The 24,239-nt window shown below is 33.2% G+C and overlaps 1 protein-coding gene and 1 pseudogene across 1 annotated transcript; both read right to left on the bottom strand.

Annotated features, from left to right (window-relative positions):
• Positions 1-16,566: 16,566 nt before the first annotated feature.
• Positions 16,567-17,566, bottom strand: LOC120076071 (annotated as a pseudogene).
• A 5,080-nt stretch (positions 17,567-22,646) lies between these two features.
• Positions 22,647-23,381, bottom strand: LOC120076070 (secreted RxLR effector protein 161-like). The gene has a single exon (XM_039029852.1). It carries the CDS (start codon positions 23,379-23,381, stop codon positions 22,647-22,649), a length of 735 nt encoding a protein of 244 aa, XP_038885780.1.
• Between the last annotated feature and the right edge of the window lie 858 nt (positions 23,382-24,239).

Here is a 24,239-nt window from a genome sequence, read left to right as displayed (position 1 = left end):
CCTTTTTCGTGAGATTTTCCCAAATGAATCAACCAACAATTTTAGAAAATAATTTTTCTTTTTATCTCACGGTTACCATAAAACTTCCAATAACCTCCCACTCAAATTGGTTATTAGAGAAAAAGAATTAATTATCGTATAATTAATATATTATAAATAAATATGATAACCAACTTATCATAGTATATTTATAACCTATAGTTTTAATATTTTATCCTATGAAACATATAAACCATAGTTCTTTTTCTATTTTATGGTATTTAATATAAATCATATTTATATTAATTCTCCATTAATGTATCTAATACATCATATCAATTATATCACATATAATTGAATTTCCTCTTGTTAATTTGAATACTTCAAATCAATCCAAAATCTTATTCTCAACTTGAATCCATTGATTTACCAAGGGGACCTCATGGACCTGTAGCTTAAAGCTTCAATAGTACGTGAACAACTGACTAAACTCTTTAGTCACAAGATCCACCATTTGTTAATTGTTGGTCACTTCATTAAAGATCGACAGCTGCACTTTTCACACTACAGATATATTTCTATGTCCATATGACCAATCAACAATGTAATAACCCTTCACAAATCGCTCGTAAGTATAGCTGGGCCAATTTACTGCTTTCCCCTGTAGTTACATCTAACTCCTTAAGTACCACTGATTTCTCTAATGAACAATAAGTCATAGTCATACTATGACCGAGTCCTCTTTTCCAAAGAGAGAGTGTGATCACTATGTTCAAGACTCGGAATCAGCCCAAGGGAGCAATTTATCTACTTACCCCTGTTTCAGGGAGGGAGTAAATTTCGTCTTGTGTAGCTGAGTCCCCAGCTCCCCAATCAGACTAATCCCCAAAAAGGTAGGCTTGTTGAGTTGGCAATCTGGCCACTCTTACCCAGACTAATCAAAGAACCGCCTTCATAAGCAGGAGTTCCAAACTCACTCAGGATTAAGGTCATGTCACCTTTGGTTATTTTAGTGAAATGTAAGTCTCAATTATCAATGGCGTTATATAAACAGATTAATCATCTCATGGTTCGGTCTTATACAAACTCTTTATATAGGACATCCTCGCTCGCATGTCTCCACATGAATGGTCAGGATCAGACCATTTGTAGCACTTTACAACACTTGTAACATCTACAAAGCAGGTTGTATCCGCAGTGTCACAAGGATAAAGTATCCCTCCTTTATCCTTATACTACAAACCATTTAGGTTATTAAAGGCATGATTCACTTGTATGTCTCACATACATGCTTAAGTTACATGAAATAACCACAGATCTTAGTTTATTGGATTTGAGTACATGCAAATAAAATAACATTTATTTTATTAATAACAATATGTACAAAATGTTTACAAACTACAAGACTACCGGGAGAACACCAATCTCAACACTTAATGGATTTATTAAACTTACAAATTTGGAATTGACATCTGTCACGATAAACATAATTCTTTAATGTATTGACTTTATATATATATATATATATATATATATATATAGTTGTTGTTGTAACATCCCTAATTTTCAAATATTTATCATTAAATTTATCTTTAATTATTTGGGCGTTAATTTGATCATTGGAGCCAAATTTGAATATTTGGGAGAAGATAATTTGTTAATTTGAAGTTAATTGTGGATTTAAATTTTTCTTGGATTTAATTGGAGTTCATAAGAAATTTGAAATTAATTGGATTTATTTGATAATTGGGAGATTTAGAATTGAGATACTAAGATAATTGATTTAGGAGATATTTGAGAGAATTTAGAACTGATTCAGGATCAGGGTCAATATATTGAATAAATTCTTCAAACTAACTAAAAGGTTGTACATTCGTTTATATCAAACCCTAACCTACTCACATTAACATATAAATGCACTAAATTCGGGAGTAACATCGCGATTAAAAACATCAAGTTCATTGCTTGTTTATGATCTGATGGTGTTAGAATAGGATGTTCATATACCACTTTTAACTGGTTTGCTCTTATATCTACCCCAAGTAACATCTCTACCATTTCAATAAATTGTTCAAAACAATTCTACTTGTCATATTTCTGCTAAAACCTCCAAATGGTGGTTGGTCATATTCAACTCCATCAACACCATTAATCATATGATCATTTGTAAATAACATAAATTCCAAACATTTTTCTGTCATTTTCTTTAAAAAAGATACAAACAATACATTATTAATTATTTAAACAATTATCAAACTTAAATACAAATACAAACAAACAAACAATATATATATATATATATATATATATATCAAAGAAAAACTTATTTTAATTTTTTTATTCAAAAAATAATTTAAAAAATCTAATATTATTTTAAAAAAAAAAAAATACTAAAGGTTTTGTATTAAAAAATTATAAACATAAAATACAAAGAAAACTAAAATTATAAATATATTGTACTATTAAACAAACTCTAATACTAAACTTTTTGTAATAAAAAATCTTTCAACATCAAACTTAAATATTAAAAAAATCAAATATTATAAGATATATATAAAAAATTCATTCAAATGAATAATTTTATTTTAAATCACAAACAAAAATACTAAACTTTCTATATTAAAAAACTATAAACATCAAACTTAATTATCAAAAAATCGAATAATATAAAAAAAATATAAAGAATTCACTCAAATTAGTACCTTTTCATTCAAAACAAGCAAAAACACTAAACTTTTTAAATTAAAAAATAATATTAAAAATCGATTATTAAAAAAAAAATAAAAACAAGGATTCTTCTTTTTTATTAAAAAAACTGTAAACAAAAATGCAAAGAACACTCAAATTACAATAATATTGTATTGGTACCTTTTCATTAAAAACAAACAAAAGCATTAAATTTTTTAAATTAAAAAATAATACTAAAAAATCGATTGTTTAAAAAGAAATTAAAAAAAAAAAAAAAAACAAAAACAAGGATTCTTGTTTTTGTATTAAAAAACGGTAAATAAAACTGCTACGAAAATTTTGTACTAACACAATCTAATGCAAAGAAAACTCTTAATACTAAACTTTTTTCCAAAAGAACCCTAAACCTTAAAAATTCTAATACTAACAAACTCTAATATTATCTAAAATACAATAAAAAAAATCACTCAAATAACTAATATTGTAATGAAAAACAATTCTAATACTAAACTATTTTTTAAGAAAAACCTAAACGTTAAAAACTCTAATATTAATAAAATCTAATATCATCTAAATGCAAAAGAAAACATTGACATGGAAGATCTAGCATAAGATAAATAAAAACATTAAACTATAGAAAAAAAAAATCCTAACATCAATATATAAATATTATTGAATTCAACGACCGTTAAAAAATAATTAACATTAAAATGGTATGTTTGGCATTAAATATAAAAAAAATATTAAAAAATAAACTAGGAATAAAAAAATAAACTCACAAATTAAAAAACAATCCTATTTTTTTCTCTCTCAAAGTTCTACGGTCCCTCTTTTTTTGTTATTAGTTATCCAAACAACAAAAACTATGAAAAAATAGAATAATATGAGAATATGGATCTATAACTTATTTTTTAATTAAAAAAATAGATTTAGTTGAGTGAAAGTGTATTAAATAGTTAAAAATTTTCATTATTTTTTTATATAATTAATTCAACCTAAGAAACATAGACACGGATACGAATACGATATGATATGATGATATATCAATTTCTAAAAAACTAAGAGATGGATACGTTGAAGATACGTTATATATGATAGCGCTCAATTAATTGTTATAATACTTATTTTAAGTTAGATTAAAGTATATTCAAGAAGAAAATGAAAACTTGAAAAAAAATTCTAACAACGTTCGAGCGGTGGTTGAGCAACTAGAGCAGATGGTAGGAAAGAAGTAGAAGATGAATATTGAAGAATTGAAGTTGAGAATGAAGTGGGTGTGAATCATGATTTAGATAGTGATAGAGAAGAGAAGAGAAGAATGATGATTAAGTTACATTTCAAGAAATATTTTTTCTTTTTAGCTTTTTATGTTTTTGTTCTTTATTGTTTTATCATTTTAATCTATTTTGTTTTAGATTGCTAGATTTAGGTGGACTTTTAAATAAATTGGGTTATGAGTTGGGCTGAAATTTGAAAAAAAAAAAAATGACCAAGCGTATCCCCTTCAATATTTCCTTTATGTATCTGGAAGCAGATACGCATATCTAAAATTTAAAAAAAAAAAAGAAAAAATCAGATACTTCAAATCACCTATCGTATCTGATACCAATTCTCTGCACAATTAGAAATATCTATGTTTTCTAAAGATGAACAATTTTATTTATTTATTTTTTTACAAAAAAATTACTTAGATTTTCTAATAGAATAAAATAATTACCATTATTCTTGTATATTTCCTCCAAACAAAATTATTCAAGTATATATAATTTAAATTTTAAATATAATACTTTTTATACACAATTTAAATATAATATTTATATAATAATAATAACATATTCATAATTTTGATTATTAAACGATAAAACGTGAAATTTAAATACAATATTTATATAATGACAACATAACAATAATAACTAGAAAAAACTAAAAAAAAAAAAAGAAAAAAGAAAAAAAAGAAAAAGAAAAGAAAGGCAAACCAGGGCGAGTACGGAGACGTTCTCTATCCTTCCCCTCGTAACGAGATTTTCTTTTAAGTAATGATTAGGTGCAGCCCACAATTCTTCTTTCTGTTAGCATAATTACTTTATATCTATATTTAATAGATAAACCCTATGATCATTCATGTGAAATTGTCAAGAATCAATAACATACCGGATTCCATTGAGAAACTAATGATAACTTCAAGATGATGATAGATAACTATGATATTCCTCAACCAAAACTTTGAATGTCCGTGGATCTCTCTCTAGATGGGATTTAAGAAAAACTGATTGCTTGTTGTTTTGGTATATTGGGGACCATAGCCCTAAGATCTCTTTATATACTAATTCAATTAGGGATCCCATTAAACCCTAATTAACTAGGAATGAGCTTCTACCCATTAAGTCCATACTCAATTAGGAATCTAGGGCCTTAATTAATTAGATCACATAATATAACCCAATCTAATAAAATAATCAGATAAATTATTAATCCACATACATAGCTCATACTTTAATTAAACGTACTATTATTTAAATATGTCTAACAATCTCTAGTTGGGCCATATCTGTATACCTAATATAATTAAATCACTTGAACCTTAAGTGCGCATGAACATATTATTTCAATAATAGAATTTTCCTTTAATTCAATCTAGTCCATCTCCTGTATTAGCACGGAATCAAGGCAGCTTTCGTCACTACCCTTGTAACTAAACCTTCCTTGATCACCAATTCCAATACATTCAATGACATAGATCAAATATGGATGGATAATATGGAAAGTACATGCAAAGGGATCTAGATTATGCCTGTTTCTAATTGGTCCAAATTCCTTAGTGAGATAATTCTTAAAAACTTTAGGCTAAATCACATTTGCTAAACTGCATGTATGATAAACAAGTTCAAATAATAAAACATAAACCATCAACTTTATTCTATATAGAAAATAAACAAAATAAGGTCAAAGAACATCCTTAATAACAAAGTTCCATTAAACCATGGAATCAGAAAAGTGACTAACACCCATGCGAGTAACATGTTCATGAAAAACTTTAGGTGATAAGTCTTTAATCAATAGATTTGCGACCATAGAGTTTGTTCCTATGTGTTCTATTGAAATTTGACCATTTTGAACTCTTTCTTTAACAACCAAAAACTTCACGTCTACATGTTTTGACTTCGTATTGCTTTTGTTGTCGTGGAATGCATCACTGCTGATTTATTGTCACGAAATAATTTTTGTGGTCTTTCTATGCCAACCACTATCCACAGCCTAGTGACAAAATTTTGTAACCATATTCCATGATTTGATGCCTCATAACATGCTATAAACTCTACAACCATGGTAGAAGAAGCCATAAATGTTTGTTTAACACTTCTTCAAGATACAGCTCATCCAACCAACATGAAGATATCACCTGAAGTGGATCATAAAGTATCTTGGCATCCAACATAATCAGAATTAAAATACCCAATGATCTCCAAAACTTTATATCTCCGATAAGTGAGTATATGAACTTTTGTTCTCTATAAATACCTCATAACTCGTTTGGTTGCTTTCCAATGATCCATCTCTAGGTTGCTTAAATATATGTCTAACACTTCTGCTATGAACGCAATATCTAAACACGTACGTACTTGAGCGTACATTAGACTTCCAACAGTCGATGCATAGGGAATCTTCTGCATCTCCTTAGTCTTGAGTACAGTCTTGGGGCATTGACATAAATAAAATTTATCACCTTTAGCGATCGGGATATCTCCTAGTGCACAATCTTTCATACCAAATTTACTCAAAATCTTTTCGATGTAGTTCTTTTGTGACAATCTCAAAATACATTGAGAACGATTTTGCAGTATTTCAATTCCTAATATAAAGGAGCATCACCAAGATCTTTCATCTCAAAATTCGCTTTGAGAAACCTCTTAGTGTCATGCAATAAATCTACATCATTACTTGCTATAAATATGCCATCGACAAATAACACTAGAAAGATAGATTTACTCCCATTGAAATTGTGATATACACAATCTTCCACTATATTTACCTTAAAATCAAGAGGTAATCATTTCATAAAATTTGTGATACTATTGACGAGAGACTTGCTTGAGGCCATAGATGGATTTCTTCAATTTGCATACCATAGACTTTGAATTACCAGACACAAAGTTTTCTGGTTGCACCATATAAATCATCTCATCAAGTTCCCATTGATAAAAAGTAGTTTTTACATCCATCTAGTGTAGCTCTAAATCAAAGTGAGTTACCATTACCATGATTACCCGAAAAGAGTCTTTCAATGAAACCAAAGAGAAAGTCTCTTTCTAATCAATGCCTTTTTTTGAGTAAAACTGTTTGCAACAAGACGAGCCTTATATCTTTTGATATTGGCATACAAATCCTTTTTTGTTTTAAATATCCATTTACAACCCATGGGTTTCACTCCTGATGGCAATTCGATAAGTTTCTAAACATCATTGTCTTTCATGGATTTTATTTCCTCTTCCATAGCATTTATCCACTTTTGAGCATTAGAACTTTATAGAACCTGTTGAAAGTTGATTGGGCCGCCTTCCATTATGCCCACATCATCCTGGTGTTCCTAAATAAATAAAGTATAATCATATAGAATTACACTTCTTCTTTCTCTAATGGATCTTCTTAGTGACACTTCTTGAAGTTGTCGAGTTTGAACTTCAAATTCAACAACGGGGACTTCAATATTGTCTTGTTCTATAATTGGTTCAATAGTGAAGTCAAAAATTGGAGTATGAACATCATTTATAACCACATTAGGAAAAAAAACTAATTCCTCTTCAAAGACAACTTTCCTTATGTTATATTCCCCTAAACTCAACATCCTCAAGAAATTTAGCATTTCCCATCTCAAACAATGAATGATCTAGAAGTGGGATTATAAAGCTTGAAACCTCGAGAGCGCTTAGAATACCCAATAAAATAGCAACTAATAATTTTTTTGTCCAATTTTCTTTCGTTGGGCCTATAAGACCTAGCCTTGGCTGGACAACCCCGGTTGTGAAGATGCCTAATACTAGGCTTCTTTCCTATCCACAACTCATATGGGGTTTTAACTATTGCTTTACTAGGTACCCTATTAAGGATATATGCTGCAGTATTTATTGCTCACCCCAGAGGGAGTCTGGTAAAGAAGAATGACTAATCATACTTCTTACCATATCCTTAAGTATTTTATTTCGCCTTTCTGCTAAACCATTCATGCTAGGTTTGCTCGGCATAGTATTTTGCATAACGATTCCACATTCCTCTAGGTATTTGGCCAAGGACCCTGGACGTTGCTTACCTAATCCATCATATCCATCATAGTATTCACCACCGCGATCAGTTTAATAACCTTAATTTTCTTTCCAAGTTGAAGTTCAACTTCAGCTTTGAAAGACTTGAAAACGTCCAAATATTGAGACTTCTCATGAATTAAATATAAGTACCCATATCTTGAATATTCGTTTATAAACTATAATAAATATTGTTGTCCATTCCAAGAAGCCGTAGGGAATGGACCACAAATGTCTATTATATGTTCTAAGACACATCTGTTGGCACCAATTTTTCTTATGTTTTTATGTTTTTCCTTAATATATTCCATATAAACGTCAAAGTTAGAATCAAGAATATTTAGAAATGTGACCTAAATGCTTGTGCCATAACATAGCGGAATTCTCATTTAATTTACGCTTTTTACCACATGAATTAGATATCATGATCTTATTAAATGAAGCAAAAGAGTCGAGCATATATAGATTATCAATTAAAGAACCGGTATTAATAAGCTTGGAATCTTGAAAAAAACTGAAGCACAAGAAAAATCAAATTTGTCCAAACTGGACATAGAAACTAAATTTCATCTAAATGGTGGTACAACAAAAGCCCCATTCAAATCCAAATAACAACCAACATAATCCAAAGTTCCCAATAGCTTCACTTGGAATTGTTTTGTCATCGCCCACATAGTTGAATTCTTCAGTATCACTTGGTGGCCAGCTCCACAGGCAACCCTGCATAGATATACTTATGTGAGTAATAGCACCAAAATCTACCCACCAAGTATTTGTAGGTACAATAGCTAAATTAACTTCAGAAGAAACCAAAGTAAGAAATTTAACCTTTTTTACACGCCAATGTCCTTCCTTTTTGCAGAAAAACAAGGATCTTCAGTAGCTTGTTTCTTGTTTTTATTATGCTAAGATGTCCCTTGTACAACATCTATAGATTTTCTTTTCTTTTTGTCAAATAAGCCAGTTGCTATATGAGCATTTTCTGTCCTTTTTCTCTTAATTCTATCTTCTTCTTACACACATTGTGAGATAAACTTATTAATACTGCATTTATCCTTTTGAGTATTATATCTTATCTTAAATTGGGTGAATTGTGCAGGAAGAGAGATAAGTACAAGATTTATGATAAATTTTCATTTACCTCGATATCAAGTGTCTTTAATTTACCTGTGAGATTGGACATTTCCATAATGTACTCTCTTATGTTCCCATTGCCCTCATACCTCATGGAAGTTAAAGAAGTCAAAAGACTATTTATTTCCTCTTTTTTTCAAGTAAGATATTTCTCAACTTGAGCAAGGAACTTATTGGAATTTTCACTTTCCATGATAGAGCCTCGAAAAGACTTCGGAATGGAGTGCCTAATAATCATCAGACATATGGGATTTGACTACTCCTACTTCTCTATATTAGCCATATTCAGCTGTTCCTTAGTAGTGTTAAGATCTTAGATTGATCCCTTCCCTGTTCATGAATTAACACCAAAGAAAGAACAAATAGAAAGAAAAGAAAACAGAGAGAACATAGAAGAACACTGGCTCAATGATATTTCATTACTTAGAAGGATTTCTACACAAAAAACAACACTATTAATCATCAGCAAACATCATAACAAGAACAAATAGAAGTGAGGCCCAACAGAAATTCGAGGAGCTGGGAATACTCTTCATAAAAGCTCCTCAGCTCTTACTTATCTTCACAGAATTTTCATATCATCCCTTGGCCTCAGATTGCCCTATTTATCTGCTGAGAGTGGTCCCTTTTCTTAACCGAATTCATCTCCCAATAAATACTCTAAAAACGGTTTCTTTCCTCCAGCTCCATTTGTAACAAATTCCTTTTGTATATTCCCTTTTTTGCCCCTCCTTTTGTAAGTGTAAATTATTAGGGGTTTAACAATACTGCCCCTTTCGAAGTGCACCTTGTCCTCAAGGTGAAACATTGGGAATTGTTGTCTCATGGCAGGGGCTGATTCCCAAGTAGCCTCACTCTCTAGTATGTTCTTCCATTTAACCAACCACTCTTGAATGGCTAACTCACCATTCCAACGCATTCCTAACACCAATTCAGGCTTAACTTGTAGTTCGAAGTCTTTAGATAGTATAGGAGGAAAATGTTACACCCGTTGTGCTTGTCCGAGCTTTTTATTGAATTGAGATACATGAAACACATTGTGGATAGAAGCTTCTGGTGGCAAGTCCAATCAATAGGCTACCTCCTCATCTTCTCGGTTATTTGGTAAGGTCCATAGAACATAGGAGATAACTTCTCACTTCTTTTTCTGCTAGGAATCTTTGACGATAGGGCCCAAGTTTAAGGAAAACTTCATCCCCGACTTCAAATTGCAACTCTCTTCGGTGTAAATCAACGTTTTTCTTCATCCGGTTTTGAGCTACTAGCAAGTTCTCTTTAAGGGCGATCAATGCCAAATCCCTTTCTTTCAGCTGTTGTTCCATGGTGTCGTTCAATGTTTTTTTATCCCCATAACAGATTAGGGGTGGGGAAGGCCTACCATAAACTGCCTGGAAAGGTGTGGTCCAAATTGAGACATGAAATGTTGTATTGTACCAAAGTTCTTCCCATGCTACCATTTATTCTAAGGAGTTGGTTGTTCGTTGCAAAAGCATCTCAAATAGGTCTCAAGGCATCGGTTGACTCTCTTAGTTTGACCATCGTTTGAGGATGGAATGCGGTGCTTCTTCTTAGTTAAGTTCCCATGGTAGTGAACATCTCTCTTCCGAAATTACTTAAGAAAATAATGTCTCGATCAGTCATAATGGACTTGGGTATGCCATGGTGTTTGACCACCTCTTGGACAAAAGCCTCTGCCACTTGTTTAGTTGAGAATGAGTGTTTAAGAGGAACGAAATGCCCATATTTACTTAGACAATCAACAATCACCAATATGGTGTCATAACCCCCTACTCTTGGCAACCCTTCTATGAAGTCCATGGTCCATTCTTCAATTATCAGATCTAGAATGGGGAGTGGTTGAAGCAGCCCAGCCAGTGACAAGGACTCTGATTTGTTCCATTGAAAAATTTCACATCCTTCCACATACCTTTGTATATCAGCCTTCATTCGTGGCCAATAAAGCTCTCCATTCATTTTTTTATACATTCTCAAAAATCCAGAATGGCCCCTCAACAAAGAATCTTAAAAAGTGTGTAATAAAGCTGGTATCAAGGCTGACTTGCGAGGAATGATCAACCTCCCTTTGTACATCAATCTATTATTCTTCCACTGGTAATTGGGTTTTGCTTCTGGATCCTCCCTTAACTTGGCAATGATCTGTTGAAGTTCCTCATCGCTTTCAACTTCCTTGATAATTAGGTCCATGTCTACCACTGCCGGGGCTGACAAAACGTGAATTTCTACTGTTGAAGGTACATGAGATAGGGCGTCTGCAGCTCGGGTTGGTAGAGAATTTCAAAGTCATACCTAAGGAGCTTGGTCAGCCATCTTCGAAACTAAGGTTGCACTTCATGCTACTCGATCAATAACTTCAGGGCTTTTTTGGTCAAATATGACTATAAATTTTCCTCCCAAGAGGTAATGCCTCCACTTTTGAATGACCAAACACCACTGCCATCAGTTCCCTTTCATAAATCGGCTTGGCCTGTGCTCGGAGGGATAATTTTTGTCTTAAATATGCAATGGGTTTATCATTTTGTGATAACATGGCCCCTAAGTCGATTCTTGATGCGTTGATTTCATTAACGAAAGGTTTAGAGAAGTCCGACAAAGCTAACACAGGTAGGACATCATTTTTCGTTTTAATTCTTCAAAAGCTCTGGTTGCCTCTTCATCCCAATTGAACCCATTCTTCTGTAGTAATTTCATGAGTGAATCTATCATTCCACTATACCCCTTCATAAACCTCCTATAGTATCCAGTGAGTTCAAGAAAACACGCAATTCAGTCACATTTGTTGGTTGTGGCCAGTTTAACATGGCTTGGATCTTCTCTCCATCCACCTTTACTCCTTGTTGGGAAATCTAATGCCCCAAGTATTGTATCTTTTCTTGACAGAAAACACATTTCTTTTGGTTCCCATACAGCTTGTTGTCTCTCAGGATGTTGAATACTACTCCCAAGTGCATTTCATGGGTGGAAATATCATGGTTGTACACAAGTATGTCGTCAAAAAATACAAGAATGAATCGACAAAGGAAAGGACGAAAAACCTTATTCATAAGTGATTGGAAGGTAGCAGGTGCGTTGGTGAGATCAAATGGTATTACCAGGAATTCATAATGCCCCTCGTGCGTGCCAAAAGTCATCTTTTCAATGTCACTCTCCCTCATTCTGATTTGGTGATATCCTCACTTGAGGTCGAGTTTGGATAATACCGCAGCCCCATGTAGTTCATCAAGAAGTTCTTCAATAACAGGTTCGGGAACTTATCTACAATGATTACCTGATTTAATTTTCTGTAATCGACACAAAAGTGCCATCCCTCGCCCTTCTTCTTGTCTAATAACATCGGGTTGGAATAAGGGCTTCTACTAGGGCGTATGAATCAGGCCTGCATCATTTCACTCAAAAGATTTTCGATCTCTTCTTTTTGCGTGTGGCCATACTTGTATGGTTGAACGTTTATGGGATTCTAACCTTCCTTGATGGTAATTCGGTGGTCTACTACCCTTTTGGGAGGTAACGTAGCTGGCATTTCAAACATGTCTTCGTTCTGTTCTAAGAGTGTTGAGATCATTACTGGTAATTTAGGTGGTGCCCCAACCTCTCCCCCTTACTTTTCCATCCCGTCTTTCTCTATTTTCAGATGTTGAAATTCCACTAAGAGGTCCAAATCATCTTCCTCCTACTATTTGCTGAGAGCCTTGAATGATACTTCTTCCTTCGTGAGAGAGGGATCCCCTCGTAAGATTATGTGTGAGTCCCCTGACCAGAATGTCATGGTTAAAGAAGGCCAATTGATACACATGTAACCCATGGTACAATACATAACCAAGGCATCCCCAATACACCATTCATCTGCCTCAGCTTCATAGCCAAAAAATCCGCCCTCACCACTAGCTCTTGTAGTTTAGACACTCTTCCCTTCAATTTTTGTTCCATTGCCTATCACCACACCAAACTTTGTCTAGTGTTTTAAAGGAAGCTCAAGTTCCCTCACAATATCCTGATGAATGAAACTGTGTGTTGCTCCCAAGTCAATTAGCACCAGCACCTCCTTTCCCCTTATCTCACCCTTCAACTTCATGGTTTCTTTTGCAGAAAACCCGATTATCGATTTCAACGCAAGTTCAGCTCTCTCCATGACTTCTACATTCTTTAGCTCGAGCTTCTCTTCCCCTTCTTCGACTTCTTCCACAACCGTGTCTTTTTCCTCGTTAGCTAAGAAGAGCATTAGCTGTCGATTTTCTCTGACCTTACAAAGGTGCCCTGGCGCATATTTCTCATTGCAACGAAAGCAAAGGCCCTTGTCTAAGCGTTCTCTAAACTCCTAATCTGACAATCTCTTTAGGGGAGTCTCCTTCTTCAAGGGAAAGTTCTTAACCGTAATCAACACTTGTTTCATGGGTAGGACCTCGTGGCCCTTCATGTGCCCTTTGTTTGATGTTTCTTTCTTACCTTGTTGGGCCTCCTTTTTGTTGAGCCCATCAACTCCCAGGTCTGTTAGTGCTAATTTCAGGGCCAAGTTCCGATCATTCACTAGTTTAGCTTCGCGCATACATTCATCCAACATTTTGGGGTTATGACTAATCACTTCCCCTTGCAAGGTTGGTTCCAGTCCATTAATGAAGGCATCTTTCAGCACACTCTCTAAGAGCTCCGGCAATGACGTTGAGTCGTGAAAAACTTCTTCACATAATCTGAATATGAACCGTCTTGCCTGATTTTCAACAAATGAGTGCCCAAACTTCCTTCACCAATGGTTCTGTAATACTCGAAGTGTCTTTTCTTAAGTTCTTCCCATGTGGTTATGGCCTTTCGATTATTGCTCCACCGGAACCAATCGACCTCATCTGGAGCGAAGTTCACTACGGCCACTTTGACCTTCTCCGCATCTGATAGCTCATGTATTTCGAAGTAGTGCTCGGCGCAGTACACCCATGACTCTGGGTTTTCTCCTGTGAAAAAAGGTATTTCTAAATATTTATACTTACCTTTGTCCGTGTTCCCAGCTCTGTGCGCTTGGGATGATTCAACCTCCTCCAGTTTCCCTTTCACTTTAAGGGTACTTCCTTCCATGACCACCATCTCCTCCTTCCGAGAGGAATTATTTTCCTTGACCTCTTCAGTTAGCTTCTCAATGTTCTTACACAAACCGAGCAATATTTCTTTTAACCCATAAATCTCCTTCTCACTCGACTCCACCCTTTCTTCAAGTTATTTTTGAGTCATTACTTGAGTCTTCCCTAGGATTACGGCTCTGATACCACTTTGTTAAGATCTTAGATTGATCCCTTCCTTGTCCACGAATCAACACCAAAGAAACAATAAATAGAAAAGAAAGAAAGCAGAGAGAACACAGAAGAACACTGGCTCAATGATATTTCATTACTCAGAAGGATTTCTAAACAAAAAAACAACGTTATTAATCATTAACAAACATCATAACAAAAACAAATAGAAGTGAAGCCCAGCAGAAATTTGAGAGAGTTAGGAATACTCTCCATAAAAGCTCCTCAGCTCTTATTTATCTTCACGGAATTTTCACACCATTCCTTGACCTCAGATTGTCCTATTTATCAGTTGAGAGTGGTTCATTTTCTTAACCGAATTCACCTACCACTAAATTCTCTGAAAATGGTTTCTCTCCTCCAACTCCATTTGTAACAAATACCTCTTGTATATTCCCTCTTTTGCCCCTCCTTTTGTAATTGTAAATTATTGGTGATTTAACAAAGTAGATTTATCAGTTCTTAATGCAAGGTCCAAATTCATACACCCGAGAAGTATCTTTAGGCTTTCCTTCCAAATCTTGAAGTTCGATTCATTCAATTTAAGAATTGAATTCAGATTTCCACATATTTGAGTAAAACCAACTGAAATAATAAACAACAAAATATATACTCACAATTAAAATATAACAAAATAATTTCATATATTTGGTGGACCCCTTTAACAAGATACCTAGCACAACATTATTAAACATGTGAAAAATTTAAATTTAAGTTCACCAAAATATCAATCAAATTTAAATTTAAATTTACCACATTATTAATCAAATTTAAATTTAATGTCACAAGATGGTCAATCAAATTTGAAAAGTCCACAACATGATTAATCAAATTTAAACTTAAATCTACCCATGATCAATCGAATTTAAACCTAAATGCACAAATTTATTGTACATACATAATGGAAGAATATTACCAAAATTATTTTCGATAATTAACCCCAACAAACAAATTTTGTAAGCACAATACAATTATGAAATTGAGTTGTACTCATATTTTAAGTGTATAGCCAAACTAAAATTCAACTTCAATGGTAATCTAATTACCAATTTTTATTTTAAATTTTAATGAAGAAATACAAGATGAAAATAGACTTCAACAGAAGCTTTCCTCACCGCCAAGTCCACTACCATCATCACGTCGATATATATATATATATATATATATATATATATATTTACGCCACCGAGAACTTAACCTTTTTCTTTAATGAAATTTCATCAATCCTTTATCAATTGAATAAGATCCAACGACTTAACATAAATGGGTCTAATACCACTTGTTAGTATAATTACTTTATATTCATAATGAATAAATAAACCTTAGAATCATTCATGTCAAATTACCAAATTCTATTAAAAAATTAATAATAGTTTCAAGATGATTATAACATCGAATATCCTTAGTGGATTTCTTAGATTAAAAAAAAACTGAAGCCTCTTTATATACTAAATCAATTAGAGTTCTCATTAAAACCTAATTAACTAAGAAGGAGCTTCTATCTATTAATCAATTAGGAATCTAAGCCTTAATTAATTAGATCACACAATATGATCCAGTCTAATAAAATAACCTACATATATAATTCATCCTATAATTAAATGTATTATTATTTAAATATGCCTAATACTCTCGACTTTACTATAAAAATAAAAATATGAGAATAAAATTATTAGTTGCAATTTAGATGTCCCACCTACATTTTTTTAACTTCTCCTTTTTCATTTTCGGGCTACGGGGCTCTCTTCCTAGAAAGAAAATGTACATCTCTGACCATGAGTTTGTGATGCCCCTTCTACAACCTTCCTTTCTTATCCATTCCAATTGTACGGAAGATCCATCAAAGTCGGAGTCGACAACAAATATCTTATGTCATTATTCGTTGCTGTCATTTTCATTTATTTAAATTTTAACTTTTCCAAAATTCAGCAAACAATTCTATTTAAAACAACACAGATTAAACATCAAAAGAGTTTAAAACAGCTCACACTGTAGAGTGAACGACATAATTATAATGATCATAATAAGGCTTGCGATTTATAAAGGAAACCACAAACCACTCAATTAGATATCTCAAAAGAGGCCATGATTTACTAGATTTAAAGCTTACAGAAACAAGGTTTATGGATTGAGTGAGCAGCCACCAGCAGCAGTATTGAAAAGCAAGCTTTGGATTTTGTATAATATTTAGATGAATCTGCCTTCATCTTCACTGCTTCAACTTCAAATTCCTCATTTCTTACAGTCGATAAACAAATTTTATTTAATTCCCATTAAGTTTCTGTACAAATAGGGGGAAATTGTAACTCACTCGCTCACCTCCACAAATTAACATTGACCCATTTACAGAAATTAGTAGAAAATACAAATACAAGTACAAAATAACAAAAATAAAAAAGAAATGGGAGGAAGGGATTTGATTCACTGAAACTCGATTAAAGTAAAAATGGCTTCTTCGTCTTCTTCCTCCTCTCCTTCTGGAACTAGTTCCGAGATCCGGCCGATATCAGTGGCCGGACACGGTCCACTGAATTCTCTCTCATTAATTTCGCATACATTTGGGTTCGTAGGTTTCTCCCTGATTCTACTCTCTCCATTGCTGGTTCTTCTTCATTTCCTCTGTCCCATAGATCAAATGCGCCGGAGTTCCGCCGGAAACTTGGACTGAAGCCGGACACGGCGGGATTCGTTTTTAATTCATCCAGGTGGAGACTGTGCATCAATGCGACTAATCTGCTGAAAGATTCGCCGCCGCTGATTACAGGGCTGATAGGAGACATAGGCGGCGAGTCCGACGACGGCGATAATAGGATCGACGTCGGCGATGACACAGCAGGCACGGCGATTTCTCTCGCGCGTGGAGACCTGAGGCTCTGTTTCCCCGGAATCCGGAGTTGCTCGGACGAGTGGGCAAAGAAACAGACCCGTCTCGCCGGTGTGAGCGTACGGACATTTGGTCCAATCGTGTGACCTCCCACGTGCGCACGTGCGGACTTTGAACTCATACATCCGGAAATGGTCGCACGAAAAGGCGTCGACAGCCGCCGGCAAATCTGGATCTTCCCAGAAGGACGAATCGGAGTCCATGAGCGCCGCCGTGGGCGAATCGAGAGGCGAAACGTGGCCGGCGGTGAAATAGGAAGAGACGGTGGTGGGATTTTGGTTTTCAACCGCGGTCGGTTACTCAACTTCCCTCTGTTTTCTCCCGTTAAATATCTAGCCAATCCCTGGGGTATACTGCTCTGTTCTCATGTCCATGCTAACGTGCTGCACCTTTTGTTTCTTTTTCTTTTTTCTTTTTCCTTCCCACTCTCTTGGCTTCAAGTTTAAGATATAATATAACATTATTTGTACTTTTTTTTTTAAGTTATTAAATTATGAGTTTGCTTTTTCAAACCTTTGAAATTGCCGTTAAATTGCAAATTTTGTCCTTTTTATTTCATCTATAAACTTTTATGTAATAAATTTATTTATAACTGATAATTTTTTGAAATATTCCAATTTTAATCCAATATAAATTTGAGAGATTAAATTTGTAATTCAACTCTTATTTGAACTCTATTGATGGCTATTGAGTTTCTAATTTTTTTAATATTAAATTTGGTTTCTTACAATTTCTTTATAACATTTGGATTCTTGGATAAAATTTAAAAATGAAAATTAATTTTTTTATTTTAGAAAATTGGGTTGGATTTTGAAATCATTGTCAGAAATTGATTATTATTTTTTTTTTAAAAAAAAAACATGGGTAGAGGTAGTGTTTAATTTGATTGTACAAACTAAAATCCAAATTGAACTAAAATAGTTCGGGAAATCAAAATTATTTATATATAGACCTATCGAGGATACGATTCAACTGACTATGTTCTTAATGAACTAAATTTCGATTCAATAAAACATAAACCACTAAATTATGCTATTTTGGGGTTACCGGTAGTAAAAGTTTCTTAATTTACTGATAAAATATACACACACGTTACATTTAAAAACCAACTATAAACCTCAATCCTTCTTTAAGAAATAATAATAATAATAATAATTTATACTATTGATTCGAAGTTGGTTCAATTTTCTCACTTCATATATATATTATATATATATATATATTATATATATAATATATATATATATATATATATATATATATATAATTATTTAATCTAAAATATAGGTATAAAATATGTACTCTCCACTAATAAATTAAAAGGTTCGTATTCTTCCCTTACATTTATTAGAATAAACAAATAATACCTCAAATTACACATCACTAAAATAGTTACCATCATGTATCAATACATAAATTTGTATTGTCCAACTATCGATTTTTTAAAGTAATATGTGATTTATCTTAACGAGTCATATTTAGACTAAAATTATGGTCAATGTAAGTATATACACACTAACAATTTGTCGATTCAGATATAGATCAAGATATCTACCATAATCTTAAATGTCATCAATTTGATTTTCCTTTTTGTTTTTAATATAATAATGTAAGTGAATGATTTAAACAACAAATCCATCGATCGTTAATACATATTTATGTCTGTTGAGCTAAACTGAAGTTGACATTCACACGTGATCGCTAACAAATCTGGGCAAGTTGGTATACTTTAAGAGAGTGGATTTTATAGGACAAAAGTTTGTCTGGGACGTGGACAAATACAAGGAAGGTCACATGCTTAGGGGACACTTGGAGAGTCCGATAGAGAATAATTTTGTTTTAAATTATTTTAGAATTTCGATAAAAAGTAAAGAAAAATTAAAAAAATAAAAATAAAAGAGGTTGCTTCTCGCATCCACGTGGCCGGACTAGGTGAGTTGAATGTAGATATTTGTCCACGTGGAGGCTGGTAACTTGGCGGTGATGGTTTTGGTCCCACATGATTCTTGGCGCCTCAAATAAAAAACTATCCACGTGGCACACTTGATCTTTCTCCAGCTTTATTACTCCTCGAGATTCTCATGATCATGACCATTGACCATACCTTTTTTTTATATATATAAAAATTTGATATTGGAAAGATTTTTTAAAAAAGGAAATAAAAATTTGGAGGTCGATCTTTATCCGGAACGACAGACTTGCGTGTATGCTTAGAGGATTATCCACATTGAGATTCCACGTGGCTGATTTTAATTGGATATTTAGCCACGAGCGATATATAAAATAAATAATTATAATGAAGCAATGTCACGCCCTGCCTTTTTTTTTTTTTTTAAATATATATATATATATATATATATATATATTTTTTTTTTTTTTCCTATTTTTGCTTAGTTGATAAGTTCAAAGTTACTTTCGACTTGCAAAATTATGTCTTATTCTTTGTGTTTAAACTTTAAAGTGTACGAATGCTTTATTTAGAAGAATTATTTTACCAGTCAAATTTATTTTACTTAATCTTTAGCTTGATATTCTTTCAAGCCACATGGTGATATTCATTTATTAAACAAATTGAAATTGCTAATTTGAGGCCGCAGGTCATTTTACAATACGATCAACTTATAATTGTTATAAAATAAAATATTAGTAAGTGAAAAAAAGAAAAAATAATACGAACATGAGATAATATTATGATTGTAAATCATAACTTTAATTTCAAAATGATAGTTCTGTTTGATAACAATTTGATTTTTAAAATTTAGGTGCAACCGATCTATTAGGTAGTTCCTGCTATAATCAATTAAAAACGGTCACATGATGATTTATTTGTTTTTAAATATTAAAAAAATATTTTTCGCATATGTACAAAGAGAAAAATAACAACTTAGGTGCTTATTTGTATTTGTTTTGGATGCCACGATGGTTAAAAATGAAAAAAAGATGAAAGCAAAAGCATACTAGTGGCTGGATTTTTTATATGAACAGTCAATTATTTTCATTTCTATCCTTTATACATTGACCATGTCACTATTCCAAAATATATTTTTTTAAAAAAACAAAACTTTAAGGAAAAAAAATTAATGCTTCAAAGTAAAAATAAAAACAAAATAAATAATAATACCACCAACCTTGGAGTTAGGTGGACTGAAAAATCATTATTTAGATAAATATAAGCTCCTTTAATGATTATTCTTTCCAAAAAAAAGGTCCCTAAATGATTATTGATTGCTTGAAACCCCAAAGACAATTATAACATGTTTGGGATTGTATCTGAAATACTTAAAATCAAATTTTTCATTTTTAAAATCATTTTGAAACATACTTTTAGTTAGGGGTATGTATAGATTGGGTTGGGTTTGAGATAAATTTTAGACCAATCTAAAAATTCAGATGGGTCGGATTGGCTATCCGAATGATCTGAGTAGGGTACCCAACACAACCCTTAAAATTCGAGTTGGGTTGTTGGCTTGTACAATTTTTTTTGTTAATTTTAAAAACAATATAACACTCATTTTGTTTTGTTTGAAACTCAATAGATAATTTACATTTTTATTAACCTCGAAATCGGACATTAGAATTGGAAGTCTGAAACAAAATCTTGTGGAGATCTGAAATTAAACATAAAATGTCAAAGAGAAATGCAGAAACCATATATTTTAGATATGAAATTAAACTTAAGTAATTTAAACTGAGAAGAGAAGGCATGAATGAAGAACCTTGAAATCGGCCAGAAAGAAGGGGGTAATGTGTTACTAACCTCAAACTTGGCTAGAGAGAATGACGATGAACGACAAATGGACGGACAAACGGCGATAGAGAGAATGACCAGGCGAGATGACGAATGACAACAACGATAATTGAGAAGAGAATGCTTGAATGAAGAACATCGAAATCGGCCAGAGAGAAGGGGGTAATGTGTTACTAACCTCGAAATCGGCTAGAGAGAACGACGATGAACGACTAACGACAATAGAGAGAACGACCAGACGAGATGATGAATGACGACAGCAAAAGTTGAGAAGAGAAGGCTGAGAGACAGAGAGATCGTCGTCGGGCTTGAAGTTAAAATCCTAAAAGGCTACTAAAATGTAAATAATTATATATATATTATTATTATTATTTTACATATTAATATTAGTAATTCGAGTTGGGTTAGGTCAACCTGAATTCTTAATAATCCTAACTCAAAACCCAACCCAATTAAAAAAATCCAACTCAACCCATTATCGTATCATATTGCATTTCATCAATAATAAATCATTTTTTTTATCGTATCAGACGAGTTGGGTTGTTCGGATTATCGTATCATATGAGTACCTCTACTTTCAATCATTTAAAGCTAATTTTAATTATAACAATTACATTTAAAAGTATTGAATTAAATATTAAATTAATTTCGAATGATTAAATATGTGTTTGACAAAATTGATTTTAACAATATCCGAATCATTGCCAAATATGCATTTAATGTGGATGGAACACGTTTTTTCCCCTTCTGCGAGGGAATAAGGTAGTCCATTTAGGGATGATGAAATCAATGGGTTTTCAGTAGTTAAAACTTATTTTTTTATTTTTTGTTTTTGTTTTTTTAAAAAAGTTTGATGGACATAGTAGTAGAAGTTCATGTATTTCACTTCTAAAAAAGAAGGTGGTGGCTCCTAACCACTGAGTTGATGCACATATTGCATTTCATCAATAATAAACCATTTTTTTTTAATTTAAAAAAGTTCAATAATTTTATCTATATTAATGTAAGAGAGGTTTTGGAGTAATTTTGAAATGATTAAAATCACTTTTGTTATTTTTAAAATCATTATGAAACATGCTTTTAATAATTTAAAACAATTTTTAATGAAATAAAAATTGGACTTAAAAGCAAAATTTAATATTTAATTAATTTTAAATGATTAAAGACGTTGTTTGAAGTGATATCAAGAGCGACCAAGTAATTTTAACAATTTCAAAATCACTCACAAACATGTATTAAAACTTCTCAAAAAGTTAGGGGAAAAGAAAAAACACCAGAGTTACGTGGAAAACCCTAGACCAGGGAGAAAAACCCACGATAAGAGTTTTTTATTTTTTATTTTTAATTTCAGATCACCAATACACAATACAATAACATGTATAAATAACCAAACAATGAGAAACCCTAAACTGATAAAAGACAAAAACACCTTTAAGGCTAAAATATAATTTCAACACTCCCCCTCAAGTTGGGGTGTAGATGTCAATGAGACCCAACTTGCTAACACAGGTGTCAAAAGTTTGTCTGGGTAACACTTTGGTGAGAACATCCGCAACTTGTTGGTTGGACGGAACATAACGAATGCAAATGCTACTGTTATCCAGTTTTTCTTTGATGAAGTGTCAGTCAATCTCAACGTGTTTGGTTCTATCATGCTGAACCGGATTGTGTGCAATATTAATGGCAGCCTTGTTATCGCAGTAAAGTCCCATCGAGTCATGACTTTCTTGATGTAGATCTACCAAAACCTTCTTCAACCAAATCTCTTCACATATACCCAAGTTCATTGCCCTATATTCGGCTTCGGCACTGCTTCTAGCCACGACGCCTTGCTTCTTACTTCTCCAAGTAACTAAGTTTCCCCACACAAAGGTACAGTATCCTGAGATAGATTTTCTATCTGTAACAGAACCGGCCCAGTCAGAATCTGTGTAGGCCTTGATACACCTTTTATCATGCTTTCTGAAAACCAAGCCCTTTCCAAGAGAAGACTTCAGATACCTCAGGATCCGTGTGACTGCCTCCATGTGTCTTTCACATGGAGCCTGCATGAACGGACTGACCAAGCTAACTGCATATGATATATCAGGTCTGGTATGTGACAGATATATCAGTTTCCCCATAAGCCGTTGATATCTTTCTTTGTTTACAAGAACATCATCTGCTGACTCTATCAGATTGAGGTTGGCTTCTACAGGTGTATCTGCAGGTTTACACCCTGTCATTCCAGTTTCTTTCAACAAATTGAGTGTGTATTTCCTCTGAGACACTGAGATCCCTTCTACTGATCTTGCTACCTCCATTCTTAGAAAATATCGTAAGGTACCGAGATCTTTTATCTCAAACTCATCTGCCATTCATCGTTTCAAACTGTCAATTTCTGCTGAATCATCTCCTAATAGTATAATATCATCAACATAGATAATCAATACTGCTATTTTTCCTGGTGCTGACTTTTTAGTGAACAAGGTGTGATCTGAATGCCCTTGAACAAACCCCTGAGATTTAACAAAGGTGGTGAATCGATCGAACCAAGCTCTAGGGGACTGCTTCAGTCCATACAAGGATTTTTTCAATTTGCACACCTGATTGCCAAGTGCTCAAGGGACTGAAAATGAACAACAGTTGGGTACAGATCAACAGGTTGACAAGACCAATAAGATTGAGGTTGATATTACCTTGGATTTGCCGATAGCTCTTCAAAAAGGTACTAGGTCGTACACTAAACACTCTATGACAAGCTTTTTGTCTTATAGTAACCTGTCTACGAGATTTAGAGCTTTCACCACCAGCTTGGATAATGTGATAATTCCGGACAATGTGCACAAGGCTTTGAAAATTCCTGAATGGCGAGGTGCAATTATGGAGGAAATGCGGGCCCTTGAGACTAATAAAAACATGGAATCTGGTTAGTCTTCCGAGAGGGCACAAAACCGTAGGGTGCAAGTGGGTGTTCACTGTCAAATCAAGTCAGATGGAAATCTCGACAGATATAAGGCCAGATTGGTTGCAAAAGGACTCACTCAGACGTATGGAGTGGATTACTCAGAAACCTTCTCACCTGTGGCAAAACTTAACACTATTCGTGTCCCCCTTTCTGTGGCTGTTAATCAAGACTGCCTCTCCATCAGTTGGATGTGAAAAATGCGTTCCTGAATGGTGAACTGGGAAGAAGAGGTTTATATGAACCCACCTCCAGGTTTTGAAGTCCAGTT

The sequence above is a fragment of the Benincasa hispida genome, chromosome 4 (genome assembly GCF_009727055.1).
Source record: "Benincasa hispida cultivar B227 chromosome 4, ASM972705v1, whole genome shotgun sequence".
Taxonomy (NCBI): domain Eukaryota; kingdom Viridiplantae; phylum Streptophyta; class Magnoliopsida; order Cucurbitales; family Cucurbitaceae; genus Benincasa; species Benincasa hispida.
The sequence above is the reverse complement of the archived record's forward strand: the minus strand, read 5'-3'. Positions and strand labels throughout refer to the sequence as shown.